Genomic DNA, 20,237 nt, shown 5'->3' with positions numbered 1-20,237 from the left:
ATAAATAAATAATACCTTAAAAAAAAAAAAAAAGCTAAGATGCATTAATGAATGGATGTATGATAAAATTTTAGTGGAAGAAGCCAGGGGAATGAGTACAAGTATTCACTGTAAAGTTTACTCAACTTTGCTGAATATTTGAATGATTTGGTAACATAATTTGGAAAAGTAAACAATACCACAGGACTTCTGTTTCTGGCCATGGCTGGAGTTAAAAGTGACTCCATTAACCTTCTAGTCATAAATTCAAAACCTGGTATTATCGGTCTGGTAGAATTCGTCACCCCAAAACTCACCCAGCTGTTTCAATTCTGATATCTTAATGTTAATGGTTGATAAACTAAGGGTGGGGACTTGATCTAATGATGGTGTCTGACAGGTGGGACCAATGGGCAGTCTCTGGATCACTGGGGTGTGCCATAAGAGGGCTGTTCTTGCCAGAGGTTTGAGTATTTCTTTTAGTTTGGCCTGGTTCTCTCTTTTCCTCCTGGCTCACCACTGCTGCCACACCCACCATACCCAGCCTCCACCAAACGCTGGGGCCACTTGACTCTAACCTCCACTGTAAGCTTCTTTCCTAAAGAAGCTCCTCTGAGGTATTTTAAAGAAACAAATGGGTGGCCTCTATGACTGCCTAGAGTTTATTCCTAGAAGAACAACCCAGAGAGCAGGGATAAAGAGTGCAAGCAGAGGACAACAGTTTCACTGAACTTAGGAAACAAACCTTGAGAGATCAGAATTCAGAGGCTACCATTACAGGAAATTGTAGGGGAAATTTTTCAAAGAGGAAAAGGCTATGACAAAAAAGAGCTGCAGAAATCTTCATGAGACCCTGAATGCTGGTGAATACTAAACAGCATGTGTATTTAAGGAACTCAAAAAATCCATGGAAGGGAGCCGGTGTTGTCCGAGCAGTTAAGACATGCAAGTTCCATCGCTGAGTGCCTAGGTTTTAGTCTGACTCCAGCTGCAGTCTTCAGCTTCCTGTTAATGAAGACCCTGGGAGGCAGCAGTTCAGTCCAAGTAATAGGTTCCAGCTGACCATGTGGCAGACCCAGCTTCAGCACAGTCCAGTCATTGTTGGCATTTATGGAGTGAAATATTGGATGAAGGTGCTGTCTCTCAATAAAAGCATAAAAAAAGTTCAAGGAAAATGCCTATTATGAAAATACTATGCATGAAATTCAAAAATTATTTTCACTAAAATAGACTTATCTTTTTTTTTTTTAAACGTAGTTGACAGGCAGAGTTATGAACAGTGAGAGAGAGAGAGAGACACAGAAAGAAAGGTCTTCCCTCCATTGGTTCACCCCTCAAATAGCTGCTATGGCCAGAACTGCGCTGATCCGAAGCCAGGAGCCAGGTGCTTCCTCCCAATCTCCCATGTGGGTGAAGGGGCCCAAGCACTTGGGCCATCCTCCACTGCCTTCCCGGGCCACAGCAGAGAGCTGGACTGGAAGAGGAGCAACCGGGACTAGAACCAGCGCCCATATGAAATGCCAGCGCCACAGGCGGAGGATTAACCAAGTGAGCCACGGTAATTCCATGCCCCACAAACTTTTGAAGTGAGACCAGGAAAAGAGCAACTGGGGAGCCATGAGCTGAATGGTTTCCAGAGCTCACACGGGGAAGGAGTCTTGTATACTATGACAAGCCAAAATGGCACACAGCATTCCAGAAAGATCTGTGAAGATTCTGTCCTAGGTGTGGTGCTAAACTAAGTAAGCAGGTTAACTATTCATCCACTCTAACAAAGGACAAATAATTATCTGGCAACAAAACGAAGTCTTTTTAAAGAAAGATAACAATCCACATGCTACAGCTGTGTAAAATTAAATATCCAGCATCCAATGAAATAGTTAGATACGTCAAGGTGCAACAAAATAAACCTACAGATAAACAATCGGAAGAATCTAGGTCACAGGAAGTTAAGGGATAAATAATCCAGTTTCCTCAAATAAACTGCATGAAAAAGAGGTATGATGGATAGCTTGTAATAGACTAACATTCTCAGTGAAAAGAACTGGAAAAGTCAAATTTAAAGCAAACATATACACAAACAACTCAAAATATCAAGGAAATGTTAACATAACACTAAATCGAGGAGCTAAGAGTCCAGGGAGCAGAGAATCATAGAAGTGAGCTCACCTTTTGCAGCTATTTCTTCTTAAAGACACTGGCTGATTCTGGAAAACATGTCTACAACCTGGTCCGTTGGTGGAGGGCTTTCGTGGTTTTATATGACTGAAGGGACATTAGAGATGTGAAATGCCAAATTTCTGGTGAAAACAGAGGATGAGGAACTGAAGCATGAAATCAGCGACAGGTGAATGGTGAAGGGTAGGAGACTAAAGCTCAGCAGAATGCCCCTGAAAAGCAGCAAGGGACTGGCAGTCTCACTCTGATGAAGAGACTAAGAGTTCAGGACATTCTATTCTACATTTTTAAAGATTTTATTTATTTACTTGAGAGACTGAAAGAGAGAGAAAGAGAGAGGTCTTCTATCTGCTGGTTCACTCTCCAAATGGTCGCAATGGCCAGAGCTGGGCCAATCTAAAGCCAGGAGCCAGGAACTACTTTCAGGTCTCTCACACAAGTGCAGAGGCCCAAGCACTTGGGCCATCTTCTATTGCTTTCCCAGGCCATGGCAGAGAGCTGGATCAGAAGTGGAACAGCCAGGACTTGAACCAGCGCCCATATGGGATGGCGGCACTGCAGGCGGCGTCTATTTACGCACTACGCCACTGTGCAGGTCCTTCAGAATGTTCCAAAGGGAAGCAAGCGCTCTGCTCAACATGTCAGGCTCTCAGCAGGAGAAGGTGAGAAATAAGGTTAGGCTCTCAGAATGAACTCTGGGTGGACAGAGCCTTACCCAAAGTGTAACCCAGCCACAATTCAGCTCAGTCCTCAAACGCATTAAGGTTTTCAACCTTACTATATACGCCCAGGCAGGGACGAAGGTGAAAGCCTCTGAAGAAACATCATCAGAGGCTCCAATACACAATACCCAACACTGGCAGAAAACAAGAGATGACAGAAACAAAATTCCCAATAATCCAGATTGTGGGGTTAGCAAAACTTTAAAAATAAATGTCTAATAGAGTCAGGAAAATACATTTCAGGTAAATGAAAGGTCACAGCATTTCTTAAAATATGTGAAAACAGAATCAAGTAGAAACTTAAGAACTCAACAGATGAATGTGACCTATTAAAGAGTTGTGGTAGGTGAACTGTTAGGTTAATTACAACTATAGAAACTACAGGACAGAAGAAAAGACTAGAAGTTATACAGCAGAATATAAAGGGCACACAGGGAACTGTGAAGTCCAATGTCCTCGTAATTAGAGACTGAGAAAGAGAATGAGGCGAGAGCAGTATCTGAAATGATCATTGCCAAGTTTGTATAGAAACTAGTGAAAGAAACCAAGGCACAGACTGAAGAAATTCTGTAAAACCCAATAAGGAAGAAAACACGAAGAAACTACATATAAGCCTATCATAAAATTGTTTAAATGCAAGGAAATGGAGATAAAGCAGAAACCTATAAAAGCCATGTAACTCACTGGAATGTATAGGCCTTGTCTGGATCTTGATTCAAACAAACTTTAAAAAATAATTTGAGGGGCTGTGTTGTGGCACAGCGGGTTAAAGCCCTGGCCTGAAGTGCCAGCATCCCATATGGGCGCCAGTTCTAGACCCGCCTGCTCCTCTTCCGATCCAGCTCTCTGCTATGGCCTAAGAAAGCAGAAGATGGCCCAAGCGCTTGGGTCCCTGCACCCATGTGGGAAACCTAGAGGAAGCTCCTGGCTCCTGGCTTAGAATTGGCACAGCTCCGGCTGTTGCGGCCATCATGGGAGTGAACCAGTGGATGGAACACCTCTCTCTGTCTCTATCTCTCTCTGTAACTCTTTCAAATAAATCTTTTTAAAAAATTAGGTATGAGACAATTTTGGAAATCTGAATAGACTATTCTATTCCTTGATAATATCAATTAAGAAATCATTGTTTAAAATAACAAATATTAATGGTGGGCAATAATCAACCCCAACACTGGAGATATATTACTTGATTGAATATTAAAACAGCCTAAACTGGCAATTTACAATAACTAGTATTAGATCCTTTTATGTTGGTAAATACTTCTTAGTAAGTAGAGTTCAAGTATTCCAATAGGACAATGGACTACAATAAGAGGCAATTTTGAAATCTGTGTCCAGTGCTCATGGTTGCAGTATGAACAGTGAAAAGTTAAATGTCAAAGTTGAACAAGCTGTAGCATAACCTCCTATGTGGGATCTAATGTGCCAAATGCAAGTACAAGGGGTGCTTAAAAACTCCATGGAAAATTCAAATTGTAAAGAAACTATGCATGGATTTCAAAAACTTTTTTTAACCAAAATAAATTAACTTTTCAACTCCATTTCCACAAACTTTTTGCAGTATCCATGTACTACTGGCATTAAGAAGTATGTACAAAGAACTGAACAATCAAAACTACATATGCACAGCAATTAAAAAATATTAAACACTGAAAATAAAATGTGTAATCATGACAGACCATTTATTAATTTACTTTCTTGTAAATTTAAATAATACATTTTAAAACAGATCAATAAGTCAACATTGGAAATAAAGTTTCTATATTTTGTATTTATTTTAGGATAGATGTTTAACAATATCTACTTATCTTTAACTTCATGGTGTTTAAAGGGGTAAAAAACATTGGTGGGTAAAAGTTTCATCTTGAAACTTTTAATTTCATTATTGTCTAATGCATAGGGACAATCTACAAAGACATTACAGAGTACAAGGCAGTTTTTCTAAAATGTTTCTCTTGGAATCATAGTAGTTCAATAGTATGCTTATTCAGTATTAATTTAAAACATGCTACTTCAGACACCTGCTTTGTATATAAGAGTGCTTTTTTTTCTTTTTAAAGATTTATTTATTTATTTGAAACTCAGAGTTACAGAGAGAGAGAAGGAGAGGCAGAGAGAAAAATGGGTCTTCCATCTGATGGTTCACTCCCCAGTTGGCCCCAATGGCCAGGGTTGTGCTGATCTGAAGCCAGGAGCCAGGAGCTTCTTCTGGGTCTCCCATGTGGGTGCAGGGGCCCAAGGACTTGGGACATCTTCTACTGCTTTCCTAGGTCATAGCAGGGAGCTGGATTGGAAGTGGAGCAGCCGGGACTTGAACTAGTGCCCATATGGGACGCCAGCACTGCAGGCAGCAGCTTCACCCACTACACCACAGTGCTGGCCCCAATAGTGCTGGTTTGAATCCTGGCTCTTCCACTTCCATTCAAGCACCCTGATAATGTGCCCAGGGAAAGCAACAGATGATGGACCAAGTACTTGAGCTCTGGACTCCTGATTCAGGTCCTAGCTTTAGCCTAACCCTTCCTCACCCATTAGGGCCATTTAGGTGTGAACCTCTCTGGCGTGTGTGTTCTCTCTCAAGCCTTCAAATAATCTTTAAAAAAAAAAAAAAAAAAAAAAAAAAAACTACAAAGAAGGTCTCCTGGTCAAAAAAATTGTGGAAACAAAAAGATTTTTCTTTTAAAGGCTTTTAAAGTTTTAAACATCTTTTATGAAATATAAGCAGTGATTATGGCCATGATGTGCTTGCTCTCAAACTGATTCACCCATCACAATACAGTGGTAAGAGCTATCTGTATACTCAACACTTCAAAATTGTGATAGCTATTATATCTGCTGCTAAATCATGTTATTTAACTGCATAAATTAAGAATTAAATTTTTATTAAAATTTTTTTTTAAACATTTATTTATTCTAAAGGCAGAGTTACAGAGAGGGAGAGATGGGAAGACGCAGAAACAGAGACCTTCTATCTGTTTGCTCACCCCCCAAATGGTCCCAACAGCCATGGCTGGACTGGGCCAGGCAGGCTGAAGCCAGGAGTCTGGAATTCCATCTGGTTTTCCTACATGGGTGGCAAGGGACTAAATACTTGTGGCCATCATCCACTGCTTTTTCAGGCACATTACAGGGAGCTGGATCAGAAGTGGAGCAGCTGGGGCCAGCACTGTGGCTCAGTGGATAAAGCCACCACTTGCAGTGCTGGCATCCCACCATATGAGCACCGATTTGAGTCCCAGTTGCTCCACTTCTGATCTAGCTCTCTGCTATAGCCTGGGAAAGCAATAGAAGATGGCCCAAGTGTTTGGGTCCCTGCACCCGCTAGGAGACCCTGAAGATGCTCCTGGCTCCAGATCAGACCAGCTCCAGGCATTGTGGCCATCTGGGGAGGGAATCAGCGGATGAAAGACCTCTCTCTCTACCTCTGCCTCTCTGCCTTTCAAATAAATCACAAAAAAATTTGTTTTTAAAAGAGAGGCTATTAAGGTTAAAAAAAAAAGTGGAGCAGCCAAGATTTGAACGGGCACCCTTATGGCTAGCGGCACTGCAGGTGGTGGTTTAACCCACCACACCACAACGCTGCCCCCTCCCCCAAACTTTTATTTTTATAACCATTTCAGTATACTTGGTTTTCCCTAAAATACAAAGTACATTATTTAATGCATTAAAATTTTGAGAAGCCCATAGGTTTCACCACAAAGATTATGCCTGAATCCAGCTTAAATCAACAGAAGAAACTAAGATTAAGCACTCAAGATTAGGGCAGTAAAAATAAAGTTTTGGTCAACCAGCCAGGGAAAGGACAAGGAAGCTTAATATCTACCCTGAGACTTCAGTGGAAAAAGTTACATGAGAGAAACTGAAAACCCAGTCCCAACCCATGTTCCGATAAGATATCCAAATTCCCTCTACCTGTGTATATCCAGGAGCCTTATGTTAAGAATTTGATATTCAAAAGCCACCTAGATTATAAAGGCCCATTTAGAAGCTAAGATGTCTATGTTAGGGACACTTCTACAACTCAGAGTTCACAAAATTCCTACATGGCAATCATATCCCTCATATGAGCTGCCAAGTTTTTATAAATACAAGGAACTTAAAAAGTTCTTCACACAATAAATTCCATGATGCAGAGCTCCAGTAAACAGGCAGTGAGAGTAAAAGGGAGTTCAATTACTGGTAATTATTCATAGTGCCTTATCAATCTATCTTCCAGATTAAGAACTGAAAAAAAGGACTCAACCATCAAATCAGTAGCAGAGACAGGAACCAAAGGCCAGAATATGAAGTATAAAAGTAGTATAAAAGTACTGTCCCTCACTCTCACATTCATCCAGAAACTGAGCTCTACCCAGAAACTCAGAATATGATCTTATCAGGAAAAAGCATCTTTGCAGATGCAATTAGTTAACACAAAGAAATATTTGAGTGAGCCTTAACTCCAACCAGTATCCACAGAAGGCAGTGTGGACTCAGACACACAGAGTACACGGAAGAAGGCCATGGGAAGGCAAGGCAGAGACTACAGCCTCACTGCCACAAACCAAGGAGCGCTGGCAACCACCAAAAGAAGGAAGTAGTGGGCAAGGGTTCTTTTCCAGAGCTTCTGGGAGGGAGAGGTTCACCACCCACAACTTGATTTCAGACTTTCAGCCCCTACAACTGCCAAGAGAATAAACTGTTTTAAGCCACCCAATTTGTGGTAATTTTTTATGGCAACTCTGGGAAAATAACATAGTTGGCTACTATTTCTTAAAATTAACAAACAAAATGTCTGGATAGATCAACTTGAAAAATGCCCTCCTTTACAGCACCATTCATTCGTTGAAAGCGCTACCTCTAACAGTTCTCTCAATTCCTTCTGTCCCATTCTCCGCTGAACCCACTCAAACCCTTCACCCCTTTTCATTCTCTATTCAAAACTGCTTAGCAAGCTCTCAAACAACCTTGGCCCTATCAAATTCAATAGCCTCAATTCTCAGACCTGCCCTGTCTGTAGCATCTGACACAGATGATCATTTTTTCTCTACCACACCTGTTTCCCTTGCCTTGCACACACCACACTCGCTTTGGTTATGCTTTGAGTTTATTAGTCACTGCTTTCCTCCGAATTTCAGACTTCTAAGCCTTGGATTAGCTCATGATTCCCACACTTCTTTATTGGGCTCCCCAAAACTATTTTCCTGTGCTGCATTTTTCTCCCCAGTATGTAAGGCTCTAGGACATACCACATAGAACTTTTATTAATTTATTGTCTGTCTCTAACAACCAGGGTACCACATGAAGGTAAAGATATTGGTCAGTTTTTCTGTATTACCAATGCCTAGAACAGAACCAACTGATCGTAGGAGCCCAACGAACACTGAATGAGTAAATGAACAAAAACAAACTGCGAACAGCCACTCTGTGCTAGAAATTTATCATGTTACATACTTTTAAACCTCAAATAATGCTGAGGCTCTGGAGAGGAGTGGGAGTAGGGGGAGTTAACATGTTCCAAATCCAAGTTTATGCTCTTCAAAGTTAATGCTCTTAACCCCTCAGTTGCATTAATTTTACTAAACTATTATTTTATTAGTTTTCAAATAAAGCCAACTCTGCTAGAAGAATAGGCAATCAAAACTGCCTCATAATTACAACTTTATCACCATTTTCTTTGTGAACACAAGTATTTAGTAACACCGACTTAGAAATTTTAATGAAAAACCTTGTTATGGCAAATCTTTCCATACTACCACTTTCAGCAGTAATAGCACAGGTGAGAAAGCATACTCTCCTTCAAAATGTTGATGGCGGCACTAAAACTTTCAATTCCTCCCATTTCTGTTAAAAAGCTTAGGTCAGTACTTTCCAGACCTGGCTGGATAGTCACCTAGGAGCTTTTCTCCAGAGCAGCTGAATCAGAATCCCTAGGAAAGAAGGTGCAGGAACTCAGTATGTTTTGAAAGCTTCCCAGGATGAACCGCAGCTGGCAGGAGCCTCATCCCTCTTCCACAGTGTCTGGCCTGCTATTTGACCATGGCCAACTCTCACTGGTACTGACCTTCCTGGACAGAGGAACGATGCTGCTGGGTCGAACAAGCCTCCGTTTCTTACAGCTCAGAACAGGACGGGTTCGGGCTGCTACACAGGTACCATCAGATGACGAAGAAACCAGATTCAATCGTTGCTTTTTATGTAATTGTTCCTCAGCATCAGAGTTGTCACCTGGAATGTGGTCTGCCAAGACAGGCTGCAGACTACAGGGGATGAAAAAATAGTCACTTCTCAGAAAACACATGGAAACAAAGTCCAGAACACTGGCTCAACCTCCTCTACTTGCAAATGTTCACAAACACAAATAAGCACTCCATAGCAGAAGCAGGTCATGTCTTCATAATGACAGTTGCAACCCTAAGAGTGCGTGCTGTGCCTGCATGTGGCTCTTGGTGCACATAAATAACAGCATGTTTGTAAAGTGGGAAAGTCAGTAAATAAACTCAGGTTCTAGGGATGAAGTTCTCTTCTGCAAGAGAAACATGAGTAAAGACTGCAACAGGTAAGAGAATAGTGAATTTTGCAAATGTTAAGGAGTTGCTTTAGAATTAGTTTTCCCATGACACTTGAATTTTAGGGATCTATAAGTGTATGTATTTCATGACCATCCTTGAACCTTCATCAAGATACACTCACAAATGCAAATCTTCAGGGATCTAATCTGTCCTAGAGAAGAGGAGTTTATGTAAACTAAGACCAGGGACAATAACGACGATTCACAGTAAATGCAGGACCTTTTATTTTTCTCCATTTTAGGCCATGGTAAGTAAAAGCGAAATACAGCAACATATCAATTAAAACATATTTGCTACAACAGAATGCATGTAAAATGTTAATAAATTATAAAGCTTTTAATTCTTTAAACCAGGGTCAGTCCCAGCTAGAAGTAATTAAGCACTCCAGACTCACCTTTCATAAGCCTACCAAGCCTAAGTAGCGGAAGGGATGACACTTACGTGTTAATAACTCCATTGACAGGCCTCAGTGTTCCACACGATTTGGTAGACAATGACTCTGGAATATGACCAACAGCAGGGGTACTATGGCTTTCCAGTGGCTGAGAAATATTGTCAATCTGAGTAAGGAGAAGAAGAAAAAAAAAAAAACATCAACATTTCCCACTGAATTCACATGAAGCACTGAAAATTTTTGATTAACCAACTTGAGAACACAAACTTGTATAACAGAGGAAAAAGTAAATAATGAAGAGAATCAAGCTTTTGTGTAGGAAGAAACAGGGATAAGGAATTTAAATATTTATCACACTAAAAGAGAAAAAGGCTTACTGACAGGGAAATGACCTCAACAACTCTATGGTACAGAAATTTAGCCCAACAACCAAATGGTAACATTAAGCTTTAACTAAGCTCCAAAAAGGCTACACTTAAATTAGTATCAAAACAACTACAAGAGATACTCAGAAAACTGATGGAAGGCACCCATTATGAGAAATCTGCATGGATTTCAAAATTTTTGCACCAAAATAAACATTTTAATTCAATTTTCTGACAAATTTTCAGAAGTATCCCTGTAAGAAAAAAATCTATATATATATAGTGAATATCTAATGTGTAATTAATTCTAGCAGTGTGAGCCAGAAGTAAAATTTCTCAAAAACTGTTTCTCTATTAAAAATACGTATATACAGAGAAAACAAAATTAATAAAATCTCAATGAATCTAATTCCCCAGTGCTAACTACTGCATTTAGACTAACAAATCAAATATGTATAAAATATAAAATGATAAGAGAGATGGGGAAGAATATGGAAAAGTCTGAATTTCAGAATTCAAGATAAAACATATATTTGCATGGTTTGAAAGGGGCAGCTACAAGTATCAGTCACATGGAGTCTGAGCCAACAATAAAACTGTGGATGTGGTGATTCCTTGGTTCTGGTCTTTGTGTCCTTACACTTCAACTGACAGTGGGGGGTTTTGAAGTTTGGCTTCCTGGCACGGCTACCAGGGCAGTTCAGGGCCAGTATTTTGATCTTGAAATTTTACTTTTTCAGTACTGCTGAATTTCTTTTTTGATCCTCATACCACTAAGCTGAAAACACCAAATGTTCTGCAGAACTGAAAGTAGTATTGGACAAGTACCAAAAAGGGATCAAGCTACCCAAAAAGCCAGATCAAAGAAAAAACACAGGTAAGTCATGTAAGTATGCTATAACAAGTGAGCATCGGGAAAATGCTATCTACCTTGCTAGATACCCTGTACATCTTCTAAGCCATCACAAACACCTCTAATAATTACATTAGTCAAGGCTGTAAAAGTCATGATAAATTCGGTAGACTCAACTGCCTCAAAATCTACAGTAATTTCCCTTAGAAACAACAGCTATAAAATTATTTCTATCCTCTAAAAAATATTTTAACCACTCTTAAAAATTTACCCTACAGGGATAAATCAACTATACTGTATCAAATCAGAATATTAAAAAGAATCAGCATATTTCTGCTCTTTACCAGAAAGCTTAATAAAAAAAATTAATAGTAGGCCGGCGCCGTGGCTTAACAGGCTAATCCTCTGCCTTGCGGCGCCGGCACACTGAGTTCTAGTCCCGGTTGGGGCGCTGGATTCTGTCCTGGTTGCCCCTCTTCCAGGCCAGCTCTCTGCTGTGGCCCGGGAAGGCAGTGGAGGACGGCCCAAGTGCTTGGGCCCTGCACCCGCATGGGAGACCAGGAGAAGCACCTGCCTCCAAGCTTTGGATCAGCGCGATGCACCGGCCGCAGCGGCCATTGGAGGGTGAACCAACGGCAAAAAGGAAGACCTTTCTGTCTGTCTGTCTCTCACTATCCACTCTGCCTGTCAAAAAAAAAAAAAAATTAATAGTAATTTATATAGAAATATAAAATTTGCAGGGCCAGCGCCATGGCACAGCGGGTTAATGCCCTGGCCTGAAGCCCCAGCATCCCATATGGGTGTCGGTTCTAGTTCTGGCTACTCCACTTCCAGTTCAGCTCTCTGCTATGGCCTGGGAAAGCAGAAGATGGCCCAAGTCCTTGGACTCCAGCACCCACATGGGAGACCCAGAAGAGGCTCCTGGCTTCAGATCGGCACAGCTCTGGCCGTTGCGGCCAATTGGGGAGTGAACCAGTGGATGGAAAGACCTCTCTTTCTCTGCCTCTCCTCTGTGTAACTCTTTCAAATGAATAAATCTTTAAAATATATATATATATATGTGTATATATATATATATATATATATATATATATATATATATATATAGGGGCCAGCGCCATGTTCTAGTCCCGGTTGCTCCTCTTCCAGTCCAGCTCTCTGCTGGTGGCCTGGGAGGGCAGTGGAGGATGGCCTAAGTGCTTGGGCCCTGCACCCGCATGAGAGACCAGGAGGAAGCACCTGGCTCCTGGCTTCGGACTGTCGCAGCGCCGGCCGTGGTGGCAATTTGGGGAGTGAACCAACGGAGGGAAGACCTTTTTCTCTGTCTCTCTCTCTCTCTCACTGTCTATAACTCTACCTGTCAAATAAATAAATAAATAAATAAATAAATAAAATTTGCTTTAGAAAAACTGATATTCAAAATATTTAATATAATTCTGATGATCAAAAATGTACACATATAATGCCAAAAATAAATTTTTTACGTAATATGTTTACATTAAAAGCAGATAAACTCCAATAACTTTCTGAATGCCAGTGAAACTTACTACTCAGAGGGAACCTCAAAAAGCCTAAACATATCATGTGAGGGGGCTGGTGATGTGGCACAGTAGGTTAAGCCTCTGCTTGTTTGTGTCCTGTCTGTTCCTCTTCCAATACAGTTCTCTGCTAATGGCCTGGGAAAGCAGTGGAAGATGGCCCAAATGCTTGGGCTCCTACACCCATGTGGAAGACCCAGTAGCTCCTGGCCTGGCTTCAGATCGGCCCAGTTCCGGCCACTGTGGCCATTTGGTTAGTGAACCAGCGGATGGAAGACCTCTCTGTCTGTAACTCTGCCTCTCAAATAAATAAATAAATCTGGAAAAAAAAGAAAAGAAATTCAGGCTGGCATTAACTAGCAATGTGTTACCTCAAACATGTTCAAGTTTGCCTACATTTCAGAAGTTCCACTTTAGACGATGAAATTTTTTCTCAACATGAAAATACTGTGAATGTTTTACTGGGACACCAATGTTAAGAATGTCTGTCAATTTTATATTCACTTAAAATATATACCGTTTAGCATAAAATTATGATAGTGATCTGATTTATATGTTTACATGCTCCAAAGGCATCATGTTAATGGGTTGACTCTTGTAAGGTTCTTTGGGTAGGAATTTTGAGAGATTTTACTGCAAGGGCACTTGTCAAAACAAAATAGTACCAATCTTTTAACAAAATTTCATTTAAAGAACAAACATCTTTCTTATAAAGTCCAAAGAACAAAGTAAAAATTACCAGTATGTTCACCACCCATAACTAACTACTGTGAAACAGCTTGTCTTGTTTTTCCTGTCAATAATCCTTAATGTGAATTTTACATAATCTGAACTTAAATGGGAAAATTCAACCCTCAAACCAAAACTGAAGTCAAAACACAAACATTATTTAAGATAACCACGCTATCAAGAATACAGAACCACACAGGCATCAGAGAGACTGTGCCTGGATTCTAGTCCCAGCTGTGTAAAGAGGCATTGGATAGACAGGAGGGATCTGCTCAGGCAAAGAGCTTAAAATAGTAACCCCAGTGTTCCATTTGGTTTTAAATTTTTTATTTACTTGAAAGAGAGAGAAAAAAATGAGAATCTTCCATCTGCTAGTTCACTCCACAAAAGCCCCCAAGGGCTGGGCTTGTCCCAGGTTTCCCACATGGGTGGCAGGGATCCAAATACTTGAGCTATCACCTGCCACCTCCCAGGGTGCACCATTAGCAGAAACTGCAAGTCAAGTTGGGACTTGAACCCAGGCACTCCAATCTGGGATGCTGGCGTCCCAAGCAGTGCCTTAACCACTGAGTCAAATGCTTGCCCAACAGCGTTCCATCTGGAAAAAGAAAACAACTTACAAACACAGGGAATTTCATTTAATATTCCACATTCACACTGTCTTGAAACAAACTAAACACTCCCTATTCTGAAGTCTAACAGGCTGCAAAAACACAGAGGGTAAAGAAACAAAAACTTGAGGAAAGTAAAATCCACATAAAAATATAAAGCTTGGTCATCACAGCAGTGTTTTACAGCAACAGTGTTTTCAGAAAACTAAAGCGTATCTCAGCAATCTGTCATACAGGTAGAAAGAACTCAGCTTCTCACAGCCAGAGCTTGGAAGTTATCATAGAAGCTTCCATCAGAAATCTGTCTGCTGTTCAGACATAGTCTGAGAGTTTATGCATCCCACAGTCAGAAGAACAGAAAAACCCAAGTGGCAGACAGAACGCTTTTGTAATCCCATCTCTCCAAAGCAGGGTGCCAGAGTACTACATTCTGAAGCACTCTTAAGGTTAGAGTAGCAAGGAAGGTTGCTGAACTTTCCTGACTGAAAGGACCATCATAAAACTATTGAAACAGTAATAAGAGGGGCCGGCGCTGTGGCGCAGTAAGTTAATCCTCTGTCTGTGGCGCCGGCATCCCATATGGGCGCCAGTTCTAATCCTGGCTGCCCCTCTTCCAGTCCAGCTCTCTGCTATGGCCTGGGAAAGCAGTTAAAGATGGTTCAAGTTCTTGGGAACCCTGCACCCGCGAGGGAGACCCAGAAGAAGCTCCTGGCTCCTGGGTTTGGATCGGCACAGCTCCTGCTGTTGTTGCCATCTGAGGAGTGAATCAGCAGAAGGAAGACGTTTCTCTGTCTCTCACTCTCTGTCTATAACTCTATCTTTCAAATGAATAAATAAAATCTTTATAAAAAAAAGCAATAAGATATGAATTTATTATTCATATAAAGGAAGCACCCGTTTTCATTACTCTCTTGGCCAGATCAATTAAGTACAACAAAGAGCCCTGAAAGAAAAACAGATTAAATTGTAATTTTTTTTTTTGGAGGGGGAAAGAAGACCCAACATTTACTAGATTTATTTTACATACACCAAAATTAAACTCTACCTACAACGTATATGTATTTTTTCACAGTTATTTATTTTTTTAAATTTTTTATTTTTTTAATTTGACAGAGTTATAGACAGTGAGAGAGAGACAGACAGAGAGAAAGGTCTTCCTTCTGTTGGTTCACCCCCCAAATGGCTGCCACAGCTGGCATTGTGCCAATCCGAAGCCAGGAGCCAGGTGCTTCCTTCTGGTCTCCCATGTCGGTGCAGGGCCCAAGCACTTGGGCCATCCTCCACTGTTTCCCTTGCCACAGCAGAGAGCTGGACTGGAAGAGGAGCAACCGGGACTAGAACCCCGCACCCATATGGGATGCCGGCACCGCAGGCGGAGGATTAATCAAGTGAGCCACAGCGTCAGCCCTGGTATATGTATTTTTTAAAATTTTATTCAATTACTACCATGTCAAACTTGCAGAAATATGCATTTTCTTAAACGCATCACCTTCATTTGGGTTAGAAAATTTAACAGTTTGGTTTCAGTTAGCTATCAAAATAAATTAAGATTTTGACTTGTATGAATTACTTCATGCCTCAAGCACCCCATCTTGGTACTCAGCATACTACTAGTTTGCTTAAAGTCACCAAAATATCCCTGGCCTATAAACAGATACCAGTCATTTCCATAAATTAGCATTATGGCCAGAAACTGGTGCTAAACTCAAGTGCAAGGTTCTGAAAATTCCACTTCCACCAAGATAACTTAAGTATCTAGGCTTTAATTTCTGCATATTTAAAAAAAAAAGGGCCGGCGCTGTGGCTCACTTGGTTAATCCTCTGCCTGTGGTGCCAGTATCCCATATGGGCGCCGGGTTCTGGTCCCGGTTACTCCTCTTCCAGTCCAGCTCTTTGCTGTGGTCCGTGAGGGCAGTGGAGGACACCCCACGTGCTTGGGCCCCTGCACCAACACAGGAGACCAGGAGGTGGCACCTGGCTCTTGGTTTCGGATCGGTGCAGTGCCGGCCTTAGTGGCCATTTGGGGGGTGAATCAAAAAAGAAAAAGCCCACCAGGATCATGTGCTTTACTTTCCTACATCTATAAAGCTTATGATAAAAGAAAATCTGAATTCTGAATTAGTTAATTTTAGAAAGTTTCAACCAGCATAATGCTGTCACAAGTCCAGTGGCTCCTAGACGTAGGGTTTATATTTACCAACACTGTTGAAAATATGCAACTAGAAGCTAGAGAAATACAGCAACTGCAATGTCTTATAAATCCTTATTACCTAATTCATTCACATAAAGCCCAATTAACTTTAAAAGGCTTAATCTTCCATCCGTTGGTTCACTCCCCAAATGGCTGTAGTGGTCCAGGCTGGAACAGGCTGACACCAGGAGCCTGGAACTCCATCTGTAGGTGGCAGAATCCTAAGAACTTGGGCCATCTTCCACTGCTTTCCCAGACACATTAGAAAGGAGCTGGATTAGAGGTGCTCTCATATGGGATACACGAGTGCTGCAGGAACTTGGTTCTCTCAGTGTTTTAATGCCATGGACAAAGCACTTCTTAGCCAGTATCTATCCCTCTATCCAAAAAATCTGATCAGGAAAATATACCATTCAACCTCCATGTTGACCTCAAATCTATAAGGAAAAAGTTGTCCTTGCTTAACCAATGGTAAAAAGAACATATCTTGCACTATTTGAAAACATCAATAGCTGACATTTTTAGCATGCCTTTCCAGTGAAAAGGCATTAGTACTTCACTTGTTTTTCCCATCACTTCTGTAAAGTAAGATGAGTAAGAAAGGAATAAAAGAACAAATCTCATTTTACAAAAACTGAAACTAACAAATAACCATGTTCCACGTCAACTGTCATAGAAGCAACAATGTTTCTGCTAAATCAACCAACCAAACAAAAAAGTCATCCTCAATTTTGAATCCTATCTTTTAAAAAATATTTACCCAAGGGTCAGAGTTGTGGCATAGCAAGTAATGCTGCTACCTGCAACACCAGCATCCCATCCCTGGCTCCTCCACTTCCAACCAGCTCTCTGCTGGGCCAGGGAAAAGCAGTGGAAGATGGCCCAGGTGTTTAGGACCCACGTGGGAGACCTGGAAGAAGCTTCTGGATTTGGACTGGCCCAGAGCTGGCTGTTATGGCCGGCTGGGGAGTGAAATACAGATGGAAGATCTTTTTCTGTCTCTCCCTCTCTCTGCAATTCTTTCAAAATAAGTAAACCTTAAAAAACAAAACAAAACAAAAAAAACCAAAACAAAACAAAAAAACAAAAAACTTACTATAGAAGGAGATATGGGAAAAACATACAAGGATCTGCTTATTAGTGTTAAGAAATAAAGGAAGGATCACCCAAAAACTAATAAAAATTATTTCACTGCAGGAGACAGGTGAGAACAGGATGGAAAGAAGGGAGAAATGGGAAGGGAAGAGGGTAATAAGGGACTGTAGATTCTCCAACAGCTTTAAGAATCATAGTAACCTTTCACAAAAATCAACTGTTTTCTGTGGGAGGCAGGAGGGATGGGACACAACAACTGGAATACTGGTAACAGATCAACTTAACCATGTTACCAAACAGTAACATAATCACACCCATACAGGAAAAAAACTAACCAATTTAACTTAGCAAATAGCATTTTGATTGTATATAATAGGAATAATGCACTTAATGAAAATATTGTACTTTTCAAATATACTTATTTATATATGGGGTAGCAAATATGAAACTAATGTAGGGGCCAGCGCTGTGGTATAGTGGGTAAAGCCACCTGCAGTGCCCACATCCCATATGGGTGCCAAATCAAGTCCTAACTGCTCTACTTCTGATCCAGCTCTCTGCTGTGGCCTGGGAAAGCAGTAGAAGATGGCCCAAGTCTCTGTCTCTGTCTTTCCTTCTCTCTCTGTAACTCTGGCTTTCAAATACATAAATCTTTAAAAATACAAACAAACAAACAAACAAACAAACCTAATTTATTTGGGAACCAGAACTGAACAGTATCAATAAGGAGGGGATAATGTGCGGAGATTGATGACTTCTATCACTAAAACTATGGAAACTTCTGAAAGATTAAAAATAGCAAATAAATGGAGAAGACTGTCCTTTCAGTCTAACAACAGGACATCATCTAATAAGCCCACCTAGAAGTCATCTACTCTTGGAAAATTATTTACTTTTGTTTACTGATTATAAACTACTGAGTAATCTTATTTTAGTACCTTTTCCTCCAATATCTATACACAATGATTCCTTCTTTCACTAACAAGTCACTGTGTATTTCTTTGAGAATCATGTCTAAATTCCTTAAAACGGTATATATTCTACATCATAATTCCAGTGAGCTTCAGATTTTAAAATACAAAATAAACACAGCACTTCTGACATTATTTTAAATTACAAGTCTTAAAATTTATTTTTTTTTGTAAAATAAATAGGCACTAAGTAACTACATTTAGCAGGGGGAAGCTGATAGTGAAATGGAGAATCAAATGGTTAAATGTGAGTATGAAAACTTACAACTGCCCTCTGCCACAGGTGACCTAAGATGATTTAAGGCAAAACTGAGAAGACACTTTTCTTTATTAAAACAGCTAAATAACAAAAAGGCAAAATTAAGTACTGCCTTCCTACAATGAAAACTTTTGCCTGAAAATTAACATGTTGGGCACAGTTTTGCAAATATTTATCATTTTAAAAATGTTGATTTTAGGACATTTAGTGGCTTTTAGGAAATATATGCTCAGCCTACTGCACTAACAGAATAAACCATAGAAATGTATTGCCTTCTGTCTAATACTTTCTGGATATTTTTCAGAAAGCATCTATTTATTAAAAAAAGGAAAGATAATCCTATTTATTAAACTGTTTTCATAATTATTTTTCACTCACTCCAAAAGACACTCTGCTGTATAATATAAAAACTAATGCAGCCAACACAAAGAGGAAGATGGCCTTGACCTTCAAGAACCTTAACAAAGTTAACACATCAGACATAGATGCACAAGTGAATGTGGGACAGAGAAAGGGATCATTCCCTAAAGGGGGCATGCTTTAGTGTGTATAAATTATTTCAGAATCTCTTGTGGATTTTTTTTTTAAACAATGTAAGAATCAACACAGCGAGACAGTGTTATGTCATATCCATTAAAAAGCGCTGAGGTGAGAGAAAAAACTTAACTGCAGATTCCTAAATTCTGTATACAAACATATGTCTACACAGAACATACTCCTAATCATATATGCCTCAAGTTTCCCATACCATCATACCACAAGCTGACCTTCCAATCTACCTGACCATATGCTTTCTCTCAATTTTTACGCTAGCTAGAGAAATCACTAAACTCGCTTAAAAAAAAAAATTCTGTAGTAGTGTTAATGAATTTACATCATGGACTGGAATAGGGGCAAAATTTGATGTTCTTTATTGAACGCTGCTTTGCAAAAAGAATCCTCAATCTCTTCATGTCGTCACATTTATACCTAGAAACACCAAGTGGCTTCCAGACTGGGTGAATGAACTTTACAATAAAAATAAAGGATAACAAACTTTGCCAACTTGCAGAAACAAGTGACTGGCTAGTTTAGTTCACAATTTAAAGAGCCAGCACTGCTCACTACTTGCCTCTAAGGGGGCATAATCAAAAATATAAACTAGGGTAAAGGGTCTTTGGAGTTTCTAACTAAGTCACTGGGATGTAAAAGTTAAATTTTTTTTAGGGAAAGTAAAAAAGTGAAGGAAAGAAACAAGTGCTCTTGGAATTTAGAAAGAAGTTAATTAATGAACACAGAGACGGAAAGAAAGAACTCACATCAGAGGAAGATTTGAGCTAGACGCTAAGGATACAGCAGGGTAGGGAAGATGAAGGTACTGTCATTGCAGAGTAAGATGGAATCACCCATAGATAGCAGTATTTTCCATATTTTTTGTGAGTTAAACTTCCAGTGTTATCTTCTAATAAAAAGATTACATATGTGCGTGTAAATAATAAAGTTCATGGGAAAAGGAATTTAACCTATCTTGGTACAAAAAACTGAAATGCAGGCACACATTTTTTCAAATACACATTTTCTGCCAACCTTATGAAGACCTCTCATTTTATGCAGGCTCAGAAAGGTATTTTACTTCTCAAAGGTGTCCTATCTCCTGAGTCTTAGCAACACTATGCCATATCTGCTTTGGCTGTGGAATCTTCAGAGTTAGCAGGTGCTTTTAAATTCTAAGGTCAGATTCTAAGGTCAATTCTACGAAGCTGCAAGAGGGGCCTCACATTGCCAGAAATTCAGATCTTGAAATGCCAAAGTGATTAAAGGG

The 20,237-nt window shown here is 40.1% G+C and overlaps 1 protein-coding gene across 3 annotated transcripts in view; it reads right to left on the bottom strand.

Annotated features, from left to right (window-relative positions):
- KANSL1 (KAT8 regulatory NSL complex subunit 1) overlaps nt 1–20,237 on the bottom strand; it is a 191,976-nt gene that overhangs the window by 27,547 nt on the left and 144,192 nt on the right. For all 3 annotated transcript variants that reach the window (XM_062215680.1, XM_062215679.1, XM_062215681.1), the window contains 2 exons: nt 9,872–9,990; nt 8,923–9,118 (listed from right to left, as the gene is read on the bottom strand). In XM_062215680.1, coding sequence (XP_062071664.1) covers nt 8,923–9,118; nt 9,872–9,990 — 315 coding nt within the window. The remainder of the gene's footprint in view (nt 1–8,922; nt 9,119–9,871; nt 9,991–20,237) is intronic.

Source organism: Lepus europaeus, chromosome 18, assembly GCF_033115175.1.
Source record: "Lepus europaeus isolate LE1 chromosome 18, mLepTim1.pri, whole genome shotgun sequence".
NCBI classification, from domain to species: domain Eukaryota; kingdom Metazoa; phylum Chordata; class Mammalia; order Lagomorpha; family Leporidae; genus Lepus; species Lepus europaeus.
Note: the sequence above shows the minus strand (reverse complement) of the source record. Positions and strands in the feature narration are given on the sequence as shown.